The sequence below is a fragment of the Gorilla gorilla genome, chromosome 8, assembly GCF_029281585.2.
Source record: "Gorilla gorilla gorilla isolate KB3781 chromosome 8, NHGRI_mGorGor1-v2.1_pri, whole genome shotgun sequence".
NCBI classification, from domain to species: Eukaryota; Metazoa; Chordata; class Mammalia; order Primates; family Hominidae; genus Gorilla; species Gorilla gorilla.
In genome coordinates this window covers 8,602,295-8,627,596 of record NC_073232.2, presented here as the reverse complement: position 1 = coordinate 8,627,596, position 25,302 = coordinate 8,602,295, and the positions used below count along the sequence as shown (strand labels likewise).

General features: G+C 47.0%; 1 protein-coding gene and 1 pseudogene across 2 annotated transcripts; one reads left to right on the top strand and one right to left on the bottom strand.

Annotated features, from left to right (window-relative positions):
- Positions 1–15: 15 nt before the first annotated feature.
- Positions 16–25,253, bottom strand: LOC129525067 (MORN repeat-containing protein 5-like). 2 transcript variants are annotated; one of them, XM_063709797.1, is made up of 5 exons: positions 24,910–25,253; positions 18,043–18,190; positions 15,201–15,312; positions 10,351–10,482; positions 16–1,692 (listed from the first exon to the last, which is right to left on the bottom strand). In XM_063709797.1, the coding sequence occupies exons 1-5, from the start codon at positions 25,251–25,253 to the stop codon at positions 1,658–1,660; spliced, it is 771 nt and encodes a 256-aa protein (XP_063565867.1). In that variant the 3' UTR covers positions 16–1,657. The 2 variants fall into 2 exon arrangements, with proteins under 2 accessions (XP_063565867.1, XP_055209289.2); XM_055353314.2 differs by lacking the exon at positions 16–1,692 and having other exon boundaries at positions 10,094–10,482.
- The window catches only part of LOC129525064 (NADH dehydrogenase [ubiquinone] 1 alpha subcomplex subunit 8-like), a 145,478-nt pseudogene continuing 145,427 nt past the window's right edge, over positions 25,252–25,302 (top strand).

The window sequence follows — 25,302 nt, the reverse complement described above, 5'->3', positions numbered from 1 at the left end:
GAAAATGTCGATCAATTGTTGAATACAGTTTATTGTACATCATTCTTTAGGTCAGAAATTTCTCAAGATAAAAGCCTTTGCTTTCTAACATCGACTAACGAAGAAAATGTATGTCATTGAATATGCAAACCTCTCAATCTCTTTCCTCTATGTCCCCCTTCAGGGTCAGGGTCAGGGTTTAGGGTCGGGGTTAGGGTCTAGGATCAGGACTAGGGGTTAGGGGTTAGGGGTTAGGGTTCAGGCTTGGGTTCGTACTAGGTCCGGGTCCAGGTCCGGGTCAGCGTTTCGCATTTAGTCAGGGTTTGGTGTTCGGTTTTGGCCGGGTTAGGTGGGTTAGGACTCGGGTCATAGTTTTGGGTTGGTGCGGTCGGCATCCGTGCTGGAATTTCCTTTCTGGCTGTCACCGTGACCGTAACCTGTATTCTGGTTCCACTGCTCTCCCCTGTCTAATTATCAGGGCTCTTTTCACCGCTGGCTCCATTCATTGCTCGCTCCTCCTGCTTATCTCTCCTGTCCAATCTGCAGAGCTCGCCACCTTCTTGTTCCGCCCTCTTTTCCCTAACATCCAATAGCAGCCTTCTCCGCAGTCCTTGCTCCTACCACTCCTGTCTCTTGTCCAATCAGCAGGCTTTACCAATGCTTACTCAGCCCACTTCTCTCTCTTGTCCAATTGGCAGGGTCTCCTCAGTGCTCGCCCCACCTACTTCATGCCCGTCCAATTGCAGGATCTCAGTGCTAGCCCCGCCCGCTTCTCGCTCCTATCCAACCAGTAGAGACTCTACCAGTGCCCACCCTGCCCACTTCTCTTTCTTATCCAATGACAGGATCTCCTAGTGCTCACTCCGCCCACTTCTCTGCCCCATCCAATCAGCGAGCTCTGCCAGTGCGTTGCGTTCCTGTCCTTTGGGGAGGGAGTCCGGGGTCTCTCGGGGAAACGGAAACGCAGGCTCAGATGCGCGGGTCCAGTTTCGAGGCAAAGCGGACAAAGCGCTCTTCCAGCACACAGTGGTTTTGTGGGGCAAAGACCGCGCGATTCCGCAGGCCCTGACCCTGCAGGGACTCAGGATGGCCCTGGGCGCTTTGTCCGGGTGGAGCAAGGGGTCGTGTGCGGGCGGCTGCGCAAATGGCCCCGCCGGCACCGCGCGGGCCCGGGTATGGGGGCAGCCTGGGGAGGCAGCGCCTGCGGGTGCCGCCCACGCCGAGCGCTCTCTGCCTCCCCGAGCACTCGCTGCGGACTCCAGGGCACCGTGCACCGAGTGCCATACCTGCTGTGCGCACAGGGGCTCGGCTGGGCTCCCGCTCCCTCTCTCGGTGGAATGAGCTGTCAGAGCCGCCTCTGCGCACTCCCGTGCTAAAGGAATGGAAACTGGGCTCCATGCCCCGGGAAAAGGGTGTTTGGCGCCACCAGCGACTGGCAAACCGGTTGCACACCTGCTCAGCTGTCAAGCTCATCTGAAGGACAAGTCCCCCGACCCCCAAACAACAAAACCTCCAGCCCGGCTGGAAGGCGGAGCTGTGGCTGCTCATTTGCAATCCGAGGTCACTGTGTGGCAGGGCCAGGAGCTGAGCTGGAGACGAGGGCGTCGTGTGGCAAGAGGAGGGTTCAGTGAGTATATTTGAGAGGTGAACCAAGCACCAGGATTTGGGGTGTCTTGGATTAGTAGTAATGGATTGTTGGTTCAGACCAAAGACCTGCGAAGAAAGCAAGAATATTTGGATGGCCCCTTGGCAACAGCCTTTTGCAGCCAGCAGGGCTGCTCTTGCTTGCTGGGAAGGAGACTGGCACCCGGACGGAGTCTCACTAAGCCTCCCCTCCCATCTCATCGCTTGCAGAGGGACGTGAGGAAAAGGGGCCTCCACAATCCCCAGAGACAATCCAAGGACCGTGGGAGCCGCTGGCCTTAGCCTCGGACTTTCCTGGAGCAGAGACAGTTTCAGAGCCACTGGCTGCCAGGTACTGTCATCCCATGGCCATGGGACCAGCTCGTGATCAGTTCCTTTCCCTCCTCAGATGGAGACTGGAGCGTGGAGTGGGTGTGCCGGTGCCAGGGCCCCGACACGGGGACAAGGTCAGACCCCAGGGATGGGGAAGCCACCAGCAAGGAGCCCACGTCAGGGACTGGGGTCGGGGGCTTCCTCTGACCCCACACTGCTCCTGCACCCTGACTCATCACCTGAGTTCATGTCTGTTTTGCAGAATGAGGGGACAGACTTCGAAGGAAACACATGCAGGCCTGACACCTAAAGAGAAAGCCAGCTGTCCCTGTGGTTTATTTCTAGTATTTTGTCTGATTGCTTTTCAGTGAGTCAGTGATAGCCAACGTCTTTAGTTCCTAGTACGTACCAGTGCTGTTTGAACACTCTCCCTGCGCTCTGTGCTCTTCCTATGATGAAGTGAAAACTTCATGTAAGGACAGGAAAAGTGTATCCTGGCCAGCTGTGGGGCTGGATCCACGCGGGGTCAGCCCATGGCATGTTTGGCCATCACACCACGCTCACTTCTGCTCCTTCTTTTCCTTGTACTGTTATGACATCAGCGTCTCTTCTGAGACCACCTGTGCCTGCTCATATTTAGGCCAGATACTGCCCAGGTGTGTGACCCTAGGCAGGTTCTCAAACGTCTCACCTGTAAAATGGAGATGGTACTAGGACCTTCCATGGGGTGGTTGCGAAGGTTAAGCGGGGGTGGTTAGCCAAAGCCTAGGAGCATCAAGGAGCACCATTGAGACACAGTGAGTATTTGTGGAATATTAATTCTTAATTCTTTAATAATTCTCTAATGAATTATTTACTTAATTCCTTTAGGATCAATCATCGTTTATTCAGTCAACTGTTAGGCTCTAATCATTTTCAGTTAGGTTAGAGATAGCATAGGGTTATGACTGTTAGGGTTAGGGTGGGGATTAAAATTCTATATGAGATTTGGGTTGGGAAACAGAGTCAAACAGTATCATCAGTTCAATATTTTATATTAAGAGTTACAGAGATGTTGAACTCATATTCCTCATGGAGGTTAAAAACTCTATATGGTGGTGAGAAGTTGTAGTTAGAAAATTTATTTATTCTATAAATTTATCTTTGTACACTAAGGACCCGTATTCATTAAACTAAAATAAAATATTCTGAGAACTGTGTGATGTGACTAAGCTATGACCGTACCAGCTCATTTAATCCTTACCAACTGATAACTATAGTGCCCACATTTTGCTCATGAGGAAACAGAATTAGAAAGATAAAATATCTTGCCTAGACTCCCAGCTAGCAAGTGACCTATGCCAGGCTTGAGTCTACGGACAGATCTGAAGTCTTGGACTTTTAATTACTATTCCTATTCAAGTCTATCATTTTGGATGTATTTTCTGGGTGACAGGGTGAGACCCTGTCTCAAACAAAAAAAGAAACCCAAAAAGTTTGTTTGTGAAGAAGGAGGAAAACTAGTTTTATGTGGTGTCATCAAGAAGTGAGAAAGGAAAATGTCTTGATCATAGAGCATGATCTGATACTTTAAAAGTTGCCGAGAGGTCAAATAATGAAGGCAGATGGGACCTTTTGAGCTTACTGGTGACCTTCATATGAGCAATTTCACTGTTGGAGATGAAGCCATGTTGGTGTTCAGTTACTCAACATTATTCAACATCCCTTCATGCTAAAAACTCTCCATAAACTAGGTATTGATGGAACGTATCTCAAAATAATAAGAGCTATCTATGACAAATCCATAGCCAATATCATACTGAATGGACATAAGCTGGAAGCATTCCCTTTAAAAACTGGCACAAGACGAGGATGCCTTCTCTCACCACTCCTATTTAACATAGTACTGGAAGTTCTGGCAAGGGCAATCAGAGAAAGAAATAAAACATATTCAAATAGGAAGAGAGGAAGTCAAATTATCTCTGTTTGCAGATGACATGATTTTATATTTAGAAAACCCCATCGTCTCAGCCCAAAAACTCCTTAAGCTGATAAGCAACTTCAGCAAAGTCTCAGGATACAAAATCGATGTGCAAAAATCACAAGCATTCATATACAGCAACAATAGACAGAGAGCAAAGTCATGAGTGAACTCCCATTCACAATTGCTACAAAGAAAATGAAGTACCTAGGAATACAACTTACAAGGGGTGTGAAGGACGTCTTCAAGGAGAACTACAAACCACTGCTCAAGGAAATCAGAGAGGACACAAAACAATGGAAAACCATTTCATACTCATGGATAGGAAGAATCAATATAGTGAAAATGGCTATACTGCCCAAACTAATTTATAGATTAAATGCTATTCACATCAAACTTCCAGTGACTGTCTTCAAAGAATTAGAAAAAACTACTTTAAATTTCATATAGAACCAAAAAAAGAGCCCGTATAGCCAAGAGTACCCTAGGCCAAAAGAACAAAGCTGGAGGCATCACGCTACCTGACTTCAGACTATACTACAAGGCTACAGTAACCAAAACAGTATGGTACTGGTACCAAAACAGAAATATAGAACAATGGAACAGAACAGAGGCCTCAGGAATAACACCACACATCTACAACCATCTGATCTTTGACAAACCTGACAAAAACAAGCAATGGGGAAAGGATTCCCTATTTAATAAATGGTGCTGGGAAAACTGGCTAGCCATATGCAGAAAACAGAAACTAGACCTCTTTCTCACACCTTATGCAAAAATTATGTCAAGATGGGTTAAAGACTTAAATGTAAAACCCAAAACCATAAAAACCCTAGAAGAAAACCAAGGCAATAGGGTTAGGGTTAGGGTCAGGGTCAGGGTTAGGGTCAGGGTTAGGGTCAGGGTCAGGGTCAGAGTTAGGGTCAGGGTCAGGGTTAGGTTAGGGTGAGGGTTAGGGTCAGGGTCAGGGTCAGGGTGAGGGTCAGGGTCAGGGTCAGGGTAGGGTCAGGGTTCGGGTTCGGGTTAGGGATTTGGGTTAGGGTGAGGGTTAGGGGTTAGGGTGAGGGTGAGGGTCCGGGTCAGGGTCAGGGTCAGGGTCAGGGTAGGGTCAGGGTTTGGGTTCGGGTTAGGGGTTAGGGTGAGGGTGAGGGTCAAGGTTAGGGTAGGGTTAGGGTCAGGGTCAGGGTCAGGGTCAGGGTTAGGGTAGGGTTAGGGTTAGGGTAGGGTTCGGGTTAGGGTTAGGGTTCGGGTTCGGGTTCGGGTTAGGGGTTAGGGTTAGGGTTAGGGTAGGTGTTAGGGGTTACGGTTAGGGTTAGGGTTAGGGGTTAGGGTTAGGGGTAGGGTAGGGTTAGGGGTTAGGGTTAGGGGTTAGGGTTAGGGTAGGGTTCGGGTTCGGGTAGGGTAAGGGTAAGGGTTAGGGTTAGGGTTAGGGTTAGGGTTTTAGGGTTAGGGTTAGGGTTAGGGTTGGGTTGGGTTAGGGTTAGGGGTTAGGGTTAGGGTTTAGGGTTAGGGTTAGGGGTTAGGGTTAGGGTTAGTGTTAGGGTTAGGGGTTAGGGTTCGGGTTAGGGTTAGGTCAGGACCAGGATGCCAGATCACCTATCCCATCACCCTGAGCCCATGTCCTTCACATGCTTCTCTCTCGCATCATCTTACCAGAAGTATCTCCTACCTAATCTGACCTCCTTTGGCCTCTTCTCTATGTGTAATCAAAGAAGTCTGTTTAAAGAACAAATGAGTTACTATGTTACCTGCCTAAAGCCTTCCCTTGCTCCCCACTGCCTTAGGGTGAAAGACAACCATAACCTTTGTCCTCACCCCCCCACCTCTTGGGCTTCGTCTCTTGCCCTTTGTCTCCTTTCATACTGTTAGCTCATGCTCCTGAATTAATTGGAGCTCCCTATTTATGACGTGTCTTCTCCCAACTGTAATCCTTTTGCACATGCTGTCCCCTCTGCCTTTAACACTCTTACCAACCCTGCTGCATTTTTCTGTTCTTTTTTAGGTTACCGAGTAGATCTTTCTTTTTCCAGGTAACCTCCCTGGCTTGCTGGCCTCCAGGGTAATGTAATCCCTACTGAGTTCTCTGGGAGCAACTCTATGCTGTTATGATCTGTGTTACCACCAGTTTCTCCTGGCTCCTGAGAGAAGGCTGGATATAGAAGATAATGCTGCCATCCATTAGGAGAAAGGGAACGCTGTATGGAACCCAGCAGTTCTCCAGGACACCTCTTGGTACTTCCACTGACCACAGTAAACGTTCATAAAAAACTAACCCAACCAACTAAATAACCAACTAAGGCAGGACCACTAAGGGTTTGGACCCTTCAGGAATGAAGGTTTTGATCACCCTACTGGTAAAAAGCCAGAACAATGGAAGGGTGGGCTCAAGGCAAATGGAACCTGGGATGAATAATGTAAGAAGGAATTTATGAATATTAACTACAGCCTTGTGACCAGTTACAGAAAGAGAACTATAATAGTGATACAGTTTTTTCTCCTTGTTTGTATGTGTATGTCTATCTGTATCTATGTCATCTATCTTTCTATTTATTAATCTATATGCACATTTTGTTTTGTTTTGTTTTGAGAGGGGGTCTCGCTGTATCACCCAGGCTGGAGTGCAGTGGCGGATCTCGGCTCACCACAACCTCTGCCTCCTGGGTTCAAGCAATTCTCCTGCCTCAGCCTCCTGAGTAGCTGGGATTACAGGCATGCATCACCATGCCCAGCTAATTTTTGTATTTTTAGTAGAGATGGGGTTTCACCACATTGGCTAGGCTGGTCTTGAAATCCTGACCTCAGGTGATCCGCCTGCCTTAGCCTCCTAAAGTGCTAGGTTTACAGGTGTGAGCAACTGCACTCAGTCTGTTTTGTTTTAAGAGATAAGGTCTTGCTGTGTTGCCCAGGTTGCCCTCAAACTCCTGGGCTCAAGAGATCCTCCTGCCTCAGCTTCCCAAGTAGCTGAGGTTACAGGCACAAGCCACCATGCCTGGCTAGCATATTTGTTTTTATTAACTAATTTTTTCTTTTGTTTCCTCTTTTATCCTTGTTATTTTATAGAAGGATTATTGGCAGGAGCTTGTAGGTTATAAACTCTTCAGGCAGAACTGCCAAGGAATAACCTCACTCAAAAGATGGGTGCAGTGTCTGTTGGGGCTTCCTATCTCCCCTCTGTGGGAGAAGGGGAGAGGGCCTTGTGTTAATATGAAGGATGCATTGAAACTTGTTATATAAAAAAAATACATTTATTAATGTAGTACAGAATACTTAATATCTGTAGAAGAATGTGTGTGGATGCTGAGCAACAAAAGGGGTGGCTGGGCCAGTGAGAAGCTATTGACACCTGGTTAGGTGCAGTGTCAGGTAATTCCAGCACTTTGGGAGGCCGAGGTGGATGGATCACCTGAGGTCAGTAGTTCAAGACCAGCCTGGCCAACATGGCAAAACCCTGCCTCTGCTAAAAATACAAAAATTAGCTGGGCATGGTGGCGGGTGCCTGTAATCCCAGCTACTTGGGAGGCTGAGGCAGGAGAATCACTTGAACCTGGGAGGCAGAGGTTGCAGGGAGCCAAGATCGCGTCATTGTACTCCCGACTGGGCAACAAGAGTGAAACTCCATCTCAAAATGAAAAAAGAGAAGCTACTGACTCTCAGCCCCAAACTGAGCCTTCTATACTTAACTTGGCAATGGTGGGACTGGAACTGTCTGAATTACATTAGTTTTGCCAGCCGGCTCCTTGTTAGGGGCTGTCAGGCAGACAAAGATACACTCCTTTCTGTTGTCTTTGTTGTTCATGCCAATGTCATCTCAGCAGTGTCATTTCACTTCCAGTTTCCAGTTTTTTCCACACTCCTAGAATCAGCTTCATCTCTCTCTTCAGAGGCTCCACTGGGCAGTGCTCCCCCGCCAGAGGTCTGGGTCCCAGCTCTGCAGAAGCCCTGATCTGAGCTCCCAGGAGCCAGCCCCAGCTGGTCTCTGCTCAGGTGTCTGGGTTGCAGGTCCTGGGGGGTCCCTCTGTTGACCTTCTAGGTTCTCACAACCTAATCTCTTACTATTGTCCCCAGTCCTTGAGGGGGTGCCTGCATCCTGCAGTTACTTTCTCTGTTACCTCAATGTCTTCCTTTGCTTTTCTAGTTCCCTGGTAGCCACCAATTTCCTGATATTAAATTCTTTCCATTTTTCTTTTTATTTTTTGAGATGGAGAATCACACTATCACCCGGGTTGGAGTGGAGTGGCGCTATCTTGGCTCACTACAACCTCCGCCTCCCAGGTTCAAGTGATTCTCCTGCCTCAGCCTCCTGAGTAGCTGGGATTACAGGCACCCATCACCACGCCCAGCTAATTTTTTGTATTTTTAGTAGAGACAGGGTTTCACTATGTTGGCCAGGCAGTCTCGAACTCCTGACCTTGTGATCTGCCTGTCTTGGCATCCCAAAGTGCTGGGATTACAGGCATGAGCCACGGCGTCCTGCCTCTTTCCATTTTTCTAACTGAACTCTTAGTGATACAAGATAATGCAGAGTTCCTTCTCACACGGATCCTACAGTCCAGTGGGAGAGACAGATATTAAGCAAATAATTACATTTAATTATGTTGAAATAAGTGCCATGAAGGAAAAGTACAAAGTTTATTGGCATATTAAAGGCCCTGAGAAGTTCTGCAGTAAATAAGCCTGGTTAGCATTGTTTAGGGCAACATCTACTTATTTTATTTGACCAAGAAACTTCATGGTAAACCTATTAGCACACAGCAGAGTTAGCGTGCTACATAGTAGTGCATTGTGCAAATGGAAAAGGGAAGTCATTGAAGAAATGTGAGCTGGGGGACTTGGAGTGTGAGCATTTGCCATGTTCCTCCAGTAGCATCCAGTGGGTTAGGGGCATCTTAGCTGCAGGATTCCAGTCATAGGATCAACTGACAATTCTCCTTGCTCTTTTCTTTTCTTTTCTTTTCCTTTTTTGAGACAGAGTCTCGCTCTGTCGCCCAGGCTGGAGTGCAGTGGCACGATCTCGGCTCACTGCAAGCTCCGCCTCCCGGGTTCACGCCATTCTCCTGTCTCATCCTGCCTCCCGAGTAGGTGGGACTACAGGCGCCCGCCACCGCACCCGGCTAATTTTTTGTATTTTTAGTAGAGACGGGGTTTCACCGTGTTAGCCAGGATGGTCTCGATCTCCTGACCTCATGATCCACCCGCCTCGGCCTCCCAAAGTGCTGGGATTACAGGTGTGAGTCACCGCACCCGGCCTCTCCTTGCTCTTACTCTAGCCCCATGAGGCACCTTTCTGGTCATCACCGACTTACTGAGTAAATTTCCCTATAGGGAGAGGATGCTCTCATTCACCAGCACAGATGTTCTGGTCTACCTGGCAGTTTCTTTCTCATTATAGAGCAAGGTTTCTTGACCTAGGTCTTTAGAGGGACCATCCACCCCTTAAGACTATCTGCAAAATGTGTGTGTGTGTGTATGCATGTGCGCGTGTGGGCGCACGTGTGTGTGTGTGTGCATGCATGGACATTTTTCCGGCAAGAGGGTCCATATCTTTTGATATTCCTAGTGGGAGTGTGACTTCAGAAAAGGATAAGTTTAGGAATCACTGCATTAAAGGAAAATGTTCTATTATTTGTGTATTGATCTCCTGTGAGTGTGGTCACTGTAAATGGGTTCTTCTTCGTCTGATCAGCCTTGTGTTGACTCACCAAACTGAGGTTCTGGATCCTCCAAGGTACCTACTCCCCTGGCTAAAGGATGAACCAACCTTCTTGGACCTCAAGGGATCACTCCCCTCTAGGCGATTGCCTGTGCCATTTCCTCTCGCTGGGAAACCCTCTCCCCAGGCCTTGTGGTCAACTCCCAGTTATTCTTCAGGTCTCAGCTTAGAAGTCATTTCCTCCTTGAAACCTTCTCTGACTAACCGCTTCGGGATTTGATAGCCCTTATTTGTGCTCCCACAGCATCCGTCCCACCTCTCTGGGGCCCCTACTTTCCCTTCCCACAGGACCATGTTTTTCCCTTCATTGTGTCTGTTCCATGATACAATTAACTGTTTATAATACTTCTCTGCCACTTTTAGAATGCAAGCTCCACAAGGAAGGGGGGCTGTGTCCAGCTTTGCTCTGCTTTTCCCCCAACACCAAGCACAGTGTCTAGCATATATTAGGTGCCCATTAAAATCGAAGGAATGCATACAAAAATAAGTACCTTAATCCTTTCAGTGCGACATTTATGTGCCGTCACAGCTAGACCACGAATGTCCTTTTACCTCACTCTAGGACTATGTACAGATTTGCCAGCCACGAGAAGTCCAAAAAATAAAACATCCAGGTAATCAACTTTCATCTTCTATCAGCAAAAGCTTCTTTCTCGTCAAGTGTGTGCATACATTTGTACATACAGATGCACATACTTATATGTGGGTGAAGAGAAAACGTGCTGCAGTGTCGGAAGAAACCTACCTGTGTTTCTTAGAAAGCGGTTCCTATAGTCCTTGACTACCCTCGTTACTGGGTTATAGAAGCCGTCTCCACAATCGTAATAGCCCCTGGGGATTTTTCTAGGTGGGTCCATATTGGTGAGTTGAGCCATACCTTGAAAGAACATAATGGGCAATTAGTTCACCATCAAGGCCAAATCCAAACCCAGTGTTCCCATAAGGTCCACTTGTGGCTGGTGGCTCATGTGACTATCTGGCTCCCCTGTTGAACTAAATACCCCCTACTCAGGGCAAGAAGCAAACCCAGCAGAAACGGTGCCCCAAAGGAACTTTCTGAACATGGCTCTTGGGAACAGGGTCTTGGGAATGAGACCCTCTGTCTTCTTCTTCCTTTGACCCCATCCTCCTCCATTTCTTCGGATACCATGACAAAGGGCACAGGTTCTGAAGTTAGACAGACGCTGAGGGTAAGTCAGAGTTGGCAAATGGATAGGAGGGCATCAGATCCAGAAGAGGGGTGGCATTCAAAGCGTGGGCAGAGGCCAGAGGCATGGATCCTTAAGCCCCACTCTGGAAACCTTGTAGAGCAGAGCACGTATGAAGGAGAACAGCAGAAAAGAAATGGATCAGGTGGACAAGGGGCAGGTGGTGGAGAACTTTGACTCTTGCCAAAATTACCACGGTGGCTGCCACTCATTGAATGTTTATTATGTGCCAGGCATTGTGCTCCTCTTTTATTTAATCCTGAGAGCAACTCTGTGGCTCCATTTTACAGATAAGAAAACTGAGGCTCAGAGAAGTTAAAGTAACTTTCCCAAGGTTATCCAGCTAGGAGGCAGTCCAGCTCTGGAACCTGTATGTTCAGGTGCCAACATCAGGAGAGGAGACAGCCTAGGTGCAGCCACAGGACCAGGGACACTGAGATCTCTGGGAGAGAAAGAAGATTGAGTGCACCTTTTAGGTCATGCACGCTAGGTATGTGTATCTTGAAACGCCATGGCTCAAGTAAAGGGAGAGGTTGGAATAAATAACTTCTCAGGTTCCTTCTAACTATAGTTGCTATAGTTCCTTGTTCTCTAGACTGAGAGCTGGATGCCCACTGAGCACACAGCACCACGCCCACAACCCAGAGTCTTGCACACAGTAGGAACTCTTGTGTTGCTTAATGACATGCCTAACCGTAACCCTGACACTGACCCTGATCCTAAACCTAACCCCATATGTACTGGCTAATGACTACCGAGAACTTACTCCATGTCAAGCACTTTACAGCCATTCTCTCACCAAAGCCTCATGCCAATGCCCATCTCACAGATGCTCCAAGAGGTCACGGGGCACTTTTAACCCTCACCCTGCCTTGCAGGCAGGGCGAGTTGCCCTAACAATGCCAGCCCCGAGAGGCAAAGTGTGGAGTGACAAGGGAAGGAAGTAGCTACTTAGAATCAAGCTGCTCTTCTGAGGGTCACAGGAGAAGTAGGGGAGAGCCAGGCAGGTTCGGGGAGAGCCAGGCAGGTTCGGGAAAAGCCACCACGAGACTGGCAGAGGCTTAGCTTTAGCAAAACCAGCCATTGTGTGAGAGCTAAGGCTTAAGGCTGAGGGCTTTTTGCCTACAGCCTTAATTGGGGTGAAGAGCCCATGGCAAAGTCCAGGCCTCCCATCATAACTAATCCGGGAGGAGTGATTTGCAACGTTCTCAAGCTGCAGCTAGACTGGCAGCTCTTTGAAGGGAGAGATGATGTCCTCTTAACTCTCGTCTCCCTGGGTCCAGCCAGTGTCTGACATACAGTAGGAGCTTAGGAAATATTTCTTAATGTCATTGCCTTAACTCCCCTAAGCACATACTTCACCCTGCACTGTGATGTCAATATCATTATCCCTGTTTGACAATGACTCTTTAACGAGTACCCACTGTATGCCAGACAATGTGCTAGGGCCCTGCCCTCATGTTGCTCACAGCTTGGGAAGACGAGCTGAACACTCACGATCCAAGCCCTGGGAGGAGGTCATGGCTGCTGTGATATGCCACAGGGAGACCTTACCTAGTGTGGGAATTCAGGGAAGGGGCTCCCAGCTTCAGGACATTGAGCTGAGACCTGAAGGACGGGAAGGAGTTATTTGGGTGAAGTAAGAGGGTTAAAGTATTCCAGGCAGAGAGAATGGCAGGAAAAAGTGTGGTCTCTTTGAGAAATAGAGAGAAAGCAAGCATGGCAAGAGGGGAGAGAGAAAAACCGAGAAGGGTGGGTAGCCTAGGATGAGGCTGGGACATGAGCAGGAGCCAGAGAATGTCACTGTTTCTGAGAATTTGAAACCTTATCTTGAGGGTATAGGGAGCACTCAAGGGGCGGGGCGGGAGGGAGGCAATCAGATTCACACTTTAAAAGATGTAAGCGGCCGGGCATGGTGGCTCACGCCTGTAATCCCAAGTTAAGGAGGGAAGGTTGCTTGAGGCCAGGAGTTCTAGATGAGCCTGGGCACCATGGCAAGACCCATCTCTACAAGAAACTTAAAAAAAAAAAATTAACCAGGAGTGGTGGCACATTCCTGTAGTTCCAGCTACTTAGGAGGCCAGATCACTTGGCAGGAGGATCGCTTGAGCCCAGGAGTTCAAAGTTACAGTGAGCTATGATCATACCACTGCACTCCAGCCTGGGCAACAGAGCAAGACTCTGTCTCAAAAAAAAAAAGATGGAAGTGACTGCAGAATGGAGAATGACCTCAAGGGGGCCAAGTGGGGATCTCTGGAGTCAGGTCATCAAGGGGAAAGATGATGGAGGGCTGGAACAGGGCAGTGGCAAAGAGTATGAAGAGAATGCTGCCTGGCACATGGAAGTGCTCAATAAATATTTGTTGAATAAACAAATAAAGTCTATATTTCAGAGGTAAAATCCATAGGACCATTGCACTTAGGGGGCAGGGGAAGGGAGGATTAGGCTTACCTAGGTGGATGGGCATGACATTCAGTGAGGCAGCCATCACGGTGGGGGTGACAATGAATTCAGTGCAAACAAGTTGAGAACGACCAATACAGGTGTCAGGGAAGCTTGATGCAGGGATCTTAGGCTCAGGGATTCTGATTTCAGTTTAGAAGCCGATGGTAGTTGAAGGCTTAGAAGTGTATCAACTTGTTCAGGAAGAGCATATAGAATGAAAACAGAAAATGCCTAAGCCAGAGAGCCCCGGGAACCTCAACGTGAATAACTGGGGGTGGGGGGATGTTGAGGAGGCAGTGGCAAAGAAGCCTGGGGATAGGAGGAAAATAGCAGAGTAAGTGTCAGGAGGGCAAAGGGAGAGAAGGCGGCTCACCCGGTCAACTAACTGACCCAAGGTCATGAAGCTGGGAAGGGAAGGAGATGGGGGTTTGAGCTCAGGTCTGCCTGACTCCAGTGCCTGGGTGCTTCCTGGAGGCTTCTGCCCTGACGGAGGTTGACTTGTGCAGGCTCATCCAGCTATAGACAGAGAATGCTAGGACTCAAACCCACAATTTCTGGCTCCATGCTCTGTCAACCACAGCTCATGGTCTCTCACAAGCTAAGTTGGGATTGTTTTCATAGTATACAGAGTTGTTTCCCCATCTGTCATTTTGGATATATTATCTCTGCTGTGCCAAAAACTACACTCTTCTTTTTTTATTTTTTTATTATTTATTTATTTTTTATTATACTTTAAGTTCTGGGGTACATGTGCAGAATGTGCAGGTTTGTTACATAGGTATACACGTGCCATGGTGGTTTGCTGCACCCATCAACCTGTCATCTACATTAGGTATTTGTCCTAATGCTATCCCTCCCCTCCCTTCGTCTTGAGGCTCACCTGACCTGGAACACGTCTCAAAATTTTAAGGTGCCACTCTCTGAATCCAGACTTATAGTCCAAATGTAGCCCTCCGTGATGAAAGACGGTTTTTGCAGGGAGGTAGCATGATACAGAGGACCTCAGAGAGGAAGACTGGGCTGCCAGTGTGAGCTCTGCCACAGGGAACCATGTCTGAACTCCACAGCCTCAACCTGGAGTGACATGGGACTAGGAAGGCTGACTGGGCAGGGTCATCTGGACATTAGGGAGACAAGGATTACAGAGAGCCTCCCCCAGCACCTGATACACAAAGCACATGCTCTGTCAGTACTGCTTTCGTCCTTAACTCTTTCTTTTTAAAATATTTACATAATTTTAGTGTTATAGTAGGTACCACGAATAAGAACAGCTGACATGTACCGTGCACCCACATGCATTCAAGGCATTGTTCTAAACACCTGACATGAATTATCTTATTTACAACAATCTTGGGAGGTAGGTGATGCTGTTGACCCCATTTTGATTTTTTTTTTTTTTTCTGAGACCAGAGTGTCGCTCTGTCGCCCAGGCTGGAGTGCAGTGGCGTGATGTCAGCTCACTGCAAACTCCACCTCGTGAGTTCAAACGATTCTCATGCCTCAGCCTCCTGAGTAGCTGGGATTACAGGCATGCCACCATACCCGGCTAATTTTTGTATTTTTAGTAGAGACAGGTTTCACTATGTTGGCCAGGATGGTCTGGAAGTCCTGACCTCAAGTGATCCACCCGCCTTGGCCTCCCAAAGTGCTGGGATTACAGGCATGAGTCACCACGCCCAGCTGATTGACTCCATTTTGAAGGGGAGAAACTCAGGCACAGTGGGTAAAGTCCCTTGCCCATGGTCCTCTGGCTAGCACAGTGGAGCTGAGATATGAGGACTGGCCTTCCTGGCTCCAGGACCTGGCTCTTTTGTATTCTTCTACGCCTGCTCAGTTCCTCTTCCCCTTTAAGTTACTTCAGTAGGACACAGTCCACTTATCCGAAACTGTCTTAGTTTCCCTCTCAGTTTGGGTATGAAGGAAAGGGTGGGTGCCTGGGTACCTGCAGGCTTCAAGCCATTGAGGATCTCTGTGTAAAACCTCCGATCATAGCCGTCGCAGTAATGCCAGTTCTTCTCATCATAGTGCAGCCCATCTGCGAAGGTATATGTGCCCTGGAAGACAAGGAGCACACATGTGCATCTGAGGAAGCTGAAGGCTTTTGGCCAAGAGGTTCAGATATCAAGGGAAGTGGGGGCCTTTCTGATGGCTGCAGTAAAGAAGTGGTAACTATCACAATTACTATGGTTGTGACGACAAGAGGGAATGGGTATAAGTGCCGAGCCCTGTCCCTGCCGCTCAAAGTGGGTGAACTCACTTTGGCAGATGAACTTGGGCAGATGACCCACTCTCTCTGGCCCTTCATTTCCTCATTTGTAAAATTAAGTTAATGATAGTGTACATAAAATAGGGTTGATTGAAAATTCAATGAGATAGCACACTTGAAGCATTTAGCACAGTGCCTGGCTGTGATGGTTGATTCTGTGAGGCAACTTGACTGGGTTAAGTGAAAGGGATGCCCAGATAGCTCATAAAACATTTGTGGGTGTGTTCATGAGGGCGTTTCTAGAAGGGATTCACATTTTAATCAGTGGACTGAGCAAAGAAGTTCCACCCTCACCAAAGTGGGTGGGCACCATACAATCCGTTGAGGGCCTGGATAGAACAAAAAGGCAGAGGAAGTGCCAATTCCCTGTCTCTGCTTGTGCTGGGACATCCATCTTCCTTGCCCTTGGACATCAGCATTCCTGGTTCTCAGGCCTTTGAACTCTGACTGGGACTTACACCATTGATCCCCCTGGTTGAGGCCCTTGGGTTTGGACTGGAACTACACTAACAGCTTTCCTGGGCCTCCAGGTTGCAGAGGGAAGATTGGGAGGCTTCTTAGCCTCCATAATCTTGTGAGCCAATCCCTAATATAAATCTCTTTCCATACATCTCTGTATATCCTATTGGTTTTGTGTCTCTGAAGAACCCTGACTGACACACTGACACAAAGTAAGCCCTCAATAAATGTTATTATTCTTTTATTATTATTATAGCTGGAAAGGTCAGAGCCATCAGCCACGGCCCTTTGTCCAAACGCATACATTCTGCCTTTGCTGCCTTACTGCTAAAGGAAGCCTCAGGATGTAGAAATTGCATTGGCCTGGGCATCAGGAAACACGGGTGGAAATTCCAATGATACTATTAATTCACTGTGTGACCTCGGGAAAGTCACATCCCCTTCCTGGGGCTTAGACTCTCCAAGCTATAAAACAAGGAGCATTTCTTAACCTTTTTTAGGTCATGAGTCAGGCCCCAAGATGCTCTTAGTGAAACTGATGAAAGCTATAGATGCTTTTCCTGGAGAAAAACTTAGTCCCCTTTACACAGAAATTTCTGTATGTAAATCAAGAGGTTTCAGTGACTCCCTGAATTCTATTCATGACTCACAAATACCAGGGGGCAAGAATCCTTGGATTAGGTAAGTTATAATGATAGTAGCAGTGATGGTGGTAATAAGAGCTAACACTTATTGAGTGCCTCTTGTGTGCTGGGAATTTAGCAAAGTGTTCACATATATATATTGAGGTGCCTTGTACTATTGTGGTAGGCTGAATAATGGTCCCCCAAAGATGTCCCTGTCTGCTGCAACCTGTGAGTATGCTACTTTACATGGCAAGAGGGATTTTGCAGATGCAATTAAATGAAGGATCCTGAAGTGGGAAGATTATTTGGATTATCTGGATGTGCCAAATATGATTGCAAGGTTCCTATGAGAAGGAAATAGTAAGGTCAGGGTGAGAGAAGATGAGATGACGATGAAAGCAGAGGGATGAAGGGTGGCGTGATGATGAAAGCAGAGGTCGGAGTGATGCGTGGCCATGAGCCAAGGAATGCAGGCAGCCTCTAGAAGCTGGAAAAGGCAAGGAAACAGGTTTTCCCATAGAGCCTCTGGACGGAATGCAGGCTTGCTGACCTATTTCAGACTTTTGAGCTCTAGAACTGTAAGATACTACATTTGTGCTGATTTCAGACTAAATCTGTGGTAACCTGTTATAGTACCAACACATAACTAATGCAACTAACTGTCCCGAGTTGATAGGTGAAGAACTCTCAGGGAGGTGAAGTCGTGGGCCTAAGATCAGGCAGTAAGTGGTGTAACAGATGCAAACTCATCCTGGCCTCTCCACAGATCCTTCCAGATCTAGAGGGAGAGGATTCTAGAGCCCTGGGAGATCCAGAAGCAGGGAGAAATTAGCCGGGCATGGTGGCACATACCTGTAATCCCAGCTACTCAGGAGGCCTAGGCAAGAGAATAGCTTGAATCCAGGAGGCAGAGGTTGTGGTGAGCTGAGATCACACCACTATGCTCCAGCCTGGGCGACAGAGACTCGTTTTCAAAAAAAAAAAAAAAGGTCAGGTGTGGTGGCTCGCACCTGCGCACCTGTAATCCCAGCACTTTGGGAGGCCAAGGCGGGTGGATCACAAGGTCAAGAGATTGAGACCATCCTGGCAAACATGGTGAAACCCAATCTCTACTAAAAATACAAAAATTAGCTGGGCATGATGGCGCATGCCCGTAGTCCCAGCTACTCGGGAGGCTGAGGCAGGAGACTCGCTTGAACCCAGGAGGTGGAGGTTGCAGTGAGCCGAGATTGTGCCACTGCACTCCAGCCTGGTTGACAGAGTGAGACTAAAAAAAAAAAAAAAAAAAAAAAGTTGGGGGAGTGGGGGAGAAGCAAAGAGAAGAGTGAATGGAACGAGGTGGGCACCAGACAGGGACGATGGGGCGCCAGAGGGTGAGGCTCTTCTTGCCCGAGGATCTCTCCTCCACAGCACCCGCCCCCCCAGCTGATCACCTTTATGGCCAATCCGTTTTCCCAAATGGCGTCGTATTGGCTTCCACTGGGGAAGTACAGGGTTCCTTCGCCGTGAAACATGCCATCCTTCATTTCCCCAACATATATTGTTTCGGTAGGGAGGATGTACTTGGCTTTGCCCTCCATCCTGTAAAGACACAGGGAAATCACTGAGCCCTGTGTGACAGCTGGAGGATCAGAGCTGGCAGGCAACAGAGTGAGCAGGAACCCCGTTCTCAGCATTCTCATCCTTCTCATCCCAGCAGTACTCTGCTGAAAACAAAATTTTTGTTTTGTTTCCCTCAAAAGCTCAAAAACGAAAAGAGGGGAATAGAGTTTGCTCTGTTCATTCTCCCCTTCACCTAGAGGCTCACTCTTACCTTGGAGTTCACACTGCTCCCTGAAATAAACCCCCTTAGTAGGCCCAGAGAGTGTAGAGATGTGCCCAAAACCACACACAGTAAAAACTGTGGACACTAGAGCCCAGGTTTTCTGGCAGCTGGTTCTGTGATTTCTCTGTCCCCCATGACCAATCCATCCTTGCCTATTATGCCACAAGTGGAATATTAGGGAAAATATGAAATTTAGAGACAGGAGTAAGGGTTTGAAGCTTACCACCATTATATATATATATATAAAATCGTGGATATTGATATTGTTTGGCTGTGTCCCCACCCAAATCTCATCTGGAATTGTAGCTCCCATAATCCCCACATGTCATGGGAGGGACTCAGTGGGAGGTAACTGAATCATGGGGGTGGGTTTTTCCCATGCTGTTCTCATGATAGTGAATAGTCTCATGAGATCTGATGGTTTTATAAAGGGCAATTCCCCTGAACATGCTCTCTTGCCTGCTGCCATGTAAGATGTGCCTTTGCTCCCCCTTTGCCTCCACCATGATCGTGAGGCCTTCCCAGCCATGTGGAACTGTGAGTCCATTAAGCCTCTTTCCTTTGTAGATTACCCAGTCTTTGGTTATGTCCTTACAGCAGCATGAGAACAGACTAATACAGATACTTTCCCAAACCTCTTTGCTTGTGCCTCCCTCCCTTCCTTCCCTTCCTTCTTTCCTTCCAAACAGGTATTTACAGAGCACCTACATTTTGTCAGGGACTATGCTGATGGTCCAACTTGCTGAATACAACACAGATTCAACAGTGATCAAGGCAGATGCAGTCCCTGTCCTCGGGGGCTCACAGTCTAGTGGGCGACAAAATTGAGTAATTATACAATGTGTGATAAGTGCTATGCAGGAGGAAGACAGGCTCATACAGGAGAACAAGGCAGGGACACCAGCTTGACCAGTTGACTAGCTTCTTTGTTTTGTTTTTTGTTTTTTTCCCAAGACCAGATCTTGTTCTGTCTCCCAGGCTGGAGTACAGTGGTGTGATCATGGCTCAATGCAGCCTCAATCTCCTGAACTCAAGTGATCCTCCCACCTCAGCCTCCCAAGTAGTTGGAACCACAGGTGTGCCCCACCACGCCTGGCTTATTTAATTTTTTTTTTTTTTTGTAGAGATGGGGTTTCCCTATGTTGCCCAGGGTGATCTAGAACTCCTGGGCTCAAATGATCCTCCTGCCTCAGCCTCCCAAAATGTTGGGATTATAGGTGTAAGCCACTGCACCGGGCTGACCAGTTTCTTTATGGGTGAAATGGCTGCAATTAATACAGGTAACATATAACGATTTTCCTAGTAAAGGGCCTGACATATAGTGAGTGCTTAATAAATATGCTTTCATTCATTCCTTCTCCATTCCTCCTAACAAGCTGAAGGCTCCTCTCCTAACTCTGACCTTTTTAAGGCTTTTGCTAGTACCTCTGTCGGGATGCGTAACACTTTCTATCTTGTTTTGTAATTAGATATCTTATCTCCGGTATTTAAGAAAAGCTTCTTTAAAGGAAGACTTTGGTATCCTCAGCTCCTAGAACCACTAAGCAGGTGCTTCATAAACGTCTCCTGAGTAAAGAATGAAGGAAACAGAAAGAGTAGTCAGTGAACAGAGTGGATGACAAAGTTGTTGAGATAACTGAGTGAGACGATGGTTGTGAAACTATAGCAGAATGCCCGGCATAGAACAAGAAATTGAAAACTATTTCACTTTTATTCTAGTGCAAGACATGGGGGGAAGGGAGAATTCCTCTTCTCCTTCCCTCCTGTACTCTTTGCTTGAGCTCACATCTATCATTTCTAAGCACCATCTCCATAATCAAGTTCTACACCCTTCTCTGAGGTTAGACCCCACCCCTTTTCTTACCTCGAACTGGACATCACTGTTCAGACCTCTCACAGACATCTCCAACTCGCCTAAAACAGAATCATCTCCTCCTCCCCTAAGCAGCACCTCCTTAGAGTTCTCTATTTCCATGAATGGTATCAGAATCCTCTGGTTCAAGGCCAGGAGCTGGGCCCAGGGCTGGGGCTGTAAGCCATCTCTGGACGGGACTGGAGCCAATCAGCTGCCAACTCCTGGCAGTAAAATCCCCAAACCTCTCCTGCATTTTTCTCTTTCCTGCAGCTTCACTGCTTCTGCCTTGGCCCAGGGTTCTGCTGCCTCCTACTGGGACAACTGCAGTGAGCTCTGAGCTGATCTCCCCATCTTCACTTTTCCTGCTTCCCTCCTCTCTGTCCCTCCTTCTCTCCTTCTCCTCCCTTCTTCTTTTTCTCCTTCACTCTCTCTCTCTTTCCCTTCCTTTCTCCCTCCTTCTCTTCCATTTTAAAAAATTCATTCAAGGCGAAAAGCCTGCCTTCTAAATTCAAAGTAAGTTAAAAAGAAGAAAAAAACCTCTTTATAGTGAAGGCTTCAATCCATAATAAGGATATGATTTCCAGATCTCAAATACCTATCAATTAGCTGGGCATGGTGGCGCATATCTGTGGTCCCAGCTACTGGGGAGGCTGAGGTGGGAGGATCGCTTGAGTCTGGTGGGGTGGACATTGCTGTGAGCCAAGACTGCACCACTGCACTCCAGCCAGAGCCCTCCAGAGTGAGACCCTGTCTCAAACAAACCCCTCAAAACCTATGATTCATTCATTCATTCATTCAGCCAACATTTACTGAGTCTCTACCACACATATGCATTATGAGGAGAGTTACAGAGATGAAATAAGTTTTATTTCCTGATGCTTGGCCCTACCAGGATCTATCAGTGGTTCCTCCACCACCAGAATTGTGCACGGTATTGAAATTTCTTTGCCAGAGCACAGACCGCCTGTCCAGCTTCCCTTTGCATAACTCCTCTGGGCACAACCCACTCTCCTGCCAAACTGAACTGCCAGCTCTACTCCATACGTGCCCTCTGGGCTATTGCTCATGCTGTTCCCTCTGCCTAGAAACTTCTAGAAAAAGAATTCTTCACCTTGCATCTCCAACCACCTAAATCCTACCCAACCTTCAAGGCCCATTTCAAATACTATCTCTTCCACGAAGCCTTTAAGGACGGCTCCGACTGTATGTGGCCTCTGAAGGGCCCCAGCAGCAGGGCTCTATTGTAGGAAGCACGTGGGCTTTACAGTCTGATCGACCTGGGTTTTAATACCTGCTCTGCCAAATGCTAACTGGGTGACTTTGGGCAAGTTTACTCCGAGCCTTACTTTTCCCATCTGTAAAACAGGATAACGATATCTATCTCAAAGAGTCCCTGTGAAGAGAAGATGCAGGCAAAGCCACCCAGAGCACAGTAGTTACTACATAAATGCTATGGGCGTCCCTTCCTCCCCTTTGTCTGTAGGTCTCTTCTGGCACTTACCTTGTGGTGCTTTGGAGTGGAGTTATCTAGAACTCCATTGTGCGACTACTCCAAAGAAACCATAATATTGAGGTCAGACAGATACTACATTAACCTTTTTTTTTTTTTAATATTCACACGTGGTACAGGGAAATCATGTCTCTTTTAAGGTTTTTTTTTAAGTAGATTTATTGAAGTGTAATTGACATACAATAGGCCACGTGTTTAAAGTGTACAATTTGACACGTTTTGACATCACCTGGGAAAACATTATCACAATCAAGACAAAATATCTACTCCCCACAAAAGTTTCTGCATGCCTTTCTGTAATACTTCCTCCTTGCCCCTGCCCACAATCCTCATCTCTAGGTGACTACTGATCTACTTTCTGTCACCATAGATTTGCATTTTCTAGAATTTTACATAAATGGAATCATACAGTATCTACTCTTTTTTTGTCTGGCCTCTTTCACTTAACATAATTTTTTGAGATTCATTCATGTTGTTCTGCGTACCAATAGTTCACTCCTTTTTATTGCTGAGTAGTATTCCAATGAATGGATATACCACAATTAGTTTCTTCATTCCCCTGTTGATGACATTTGGGTTGTTTCTAGTTTTGGTTATTATAAATAAGGCTGCTATGAGTACTTGTATACATGTCTTTGTGTATATATGCACTTTCATTTCTGGGGTAAATACCTGTAAGTGGAATGGCTGTTTAACTTTTCAAGAAACTGCCAAACTTTTCCAAAGCAGTCGTACCATTTGATGTTCCTATCAGCCATGGAGAGTCTACATAAACTTTTTAAACCAAACGTTAAATATCAACTTCCTACTGTATAGAGAGGTTACTCTATTCATTTAAACTCCAAGAGGAAAATATCCCCTCCCTAAATTAAAAAAAATCGATTGAGTATCTACCATTTGTAAATAACACCCATATATGATCATTACATATTCCTTGAAACACTGCTGCTGAATGTGCATTGCTTTCCCATTTTACAGATGAGGAAACTGAGATATGGATGGTTGATTAAGTGTACAACAAGCAAATGGCAGACTTGAGCCCAGACCTGTCTCATGCTCTCATTACATGCTGAAATTTGAGATGCCCCAAATAGAATTCTAGTTAACTGTTGTTAAAAACACAAAATCAATACAAAATAACACATGTCCAACTTATGAAAAGAAGTATAACAAGTGAAAAACTGCTGACTTCTTGCTAGTTATGGGAAATTGGGAAGCCCTGTTCAGGTCTGGGAATCCCTATTGTGGTTACAGAGGTACCAGACAACCTCAAGCAAAGCCCAAATTCCTAGGGCCAAAGCATGGAAATGGCTGATTTGGCACAAAAACCCAATGAAAATACACAGAAGGCCAAAGGCAAATGGTTGAAAGCCTTCCCTCTTTTACCTTGTCTGTGTGTTTCTCTCTCACCCATATACAGCCCATCAAAAATTAATGTAGTTTCTCAACTTTTTGTGCCTGAAATGCCCAATACCCCATCTCTATCTGCCAAAATTCTACCACCTTCACTGTAGCAGGGCCTTGTGAAAAGTAAGAATGTGGTTTGGACAGAGGATTGGGTTCAAATCCTGACTCTGTTACTTCCTAGCTGTGTATCCATAATAGTGGGCCAGTCATTTTGCTTCTCTTAACTTCTGTTCCTTTATTTGCAAGGTCAGCCTGAACTATCTCACTGAGTAGTGAGAGGGAGTACACACCAAGCACCTCTGCCACTTACCTGCTGAGTAGGATAAGTGTCTCAAGCCCTGTAAGGGTCACCTTTGTTACCTGGAAAGATAATAACATCTTCCTTGCAAAATTGATGTAATGATTAGAGAGATAGCATCCCATAGCATTCCTACAACCCTCTCTAGGAATCTATCTCCTATCCCTGTCCAGACCACAGATCCCTCTTTCCTATTAACTCAAAATGCCCTGGAATTCCACCAACTTGTGAATACAGAGCCCCAAGGTGGGAGTGCTTCACAGTCCCGACAACTAGCACTGGTTCAGCAAACCACTTCATATCGTCCAGCCTTGGTTTCCTCAGCTATAAAAACAGAGATTCCACTTTCTTCATCCAGGGTGGTTGGCAAAAAAGAGTGGCCACCTCTGTGTTTCCTCTGCTTCTCTCTACTACAGCTCTTATCACACTGAATCGCAGTTATCTGTTATGTCTACTAGTCGCATCATGTTTGAATGAACTTTCTGAAGACAGGGATTGTGCCCAGAGTCAATTCCAGGGCCTGGTACTTGGTAGCCACTCAACATTGTTGAATTGCTGGGCACGGTGGCTCATGCAAGAGGATCACTTGAGCCCAGGAGTATGAGACCAGCTTGGACAACATAGCAAGACGCTGTCTCTACAAAAGGCGTTGAAAAATTTGCTGGGGGTAGTGGTGCACACCGGTAGTCTCAGCTACTTGGGAGGCTGAGGCGGCAAGATTGTTTGAGCGTAGGGGGTCGAGGCTGCAGTAAGCAGTGAACAGGCCACTGCACTCCAGCCAGGGCAACAGAGCGAGATCTTGTCTGAAAATAAAACAAAAACGAGAGAGAGAGAAAGAAAGAGAGGAAGGTAGGAAGGAAGGAAGGAAGAAAGGAAGGAAGGAAGGAAAAGAAAAGAAAAAAAACCTGTTGAATTGTTTTTTACTACTAGTCCACTACAGTGATTTGTGTATAAAATCCTCTATAATAATCCCTAGATCGTGAACTCCTCCTGGAAGGAAGCGACCGTGTAGATTCAGATTAGCCAGTCTCTCTTCCCTAATCTTCGTGTTTGTTTTTATAGCATTTCCCATTATCTGTAATTATTTTATCACTTATTTGTTTATTGGCAATACATCTCCAACTGGATTATAAACTCCCTAAGAGCAAGGATCTTGACATTTTAAATATTCCTATGTTTAAAACTGGCAGATAGCACACACACACAGTCAATGCACACACACATATAAGTATATATGGAATGAATGCATCTCAGCTTTGCTGCTTGTTAGATACGGTCCTTGAAAAAATCACTCGGGCAAGTTTGTGAAAGTGCCTGGCACAAGGTGTTTCGCAGAAGCAAAAAGCCGTCTTTTTCCAGTCACAGCTATTCAAGGTATAGTAAGTGAATCAAATGAGCCCCTTACCTCCCATCTACATATTCCCCGATATATTTGCTCCCTGTGTACTCCATGGCGCCTGTTTTTAGCTTCCAGCTGTTAGGATCCGGAGTCTCAGTGGATACGGCATCACTATGACAACCTGGAGGGGTGGGCGGAGCCGAGTCGAAGCCCCACCCCGCTGGAGGCTGAAAAGTTCTTGGTATTGCGCACGCTCCCTCGCTCGTGGTTGGGCAGGGCAATACGCGTGCGTGTTGCCAGATGCGCATGCGCAGGCGCCGTGTGGCACTCGGCGGTCGAAAGGGGAGTTCGAGGAGACGGGGGCGACGCGGCTGAGGGCTTCTCGTTGGGGTCGGGGCTGCAGCCGTCATGCCGGGGATAGTGGAGCTGCCCACTCTAGAGGAGCTGAAAGTAGATGAG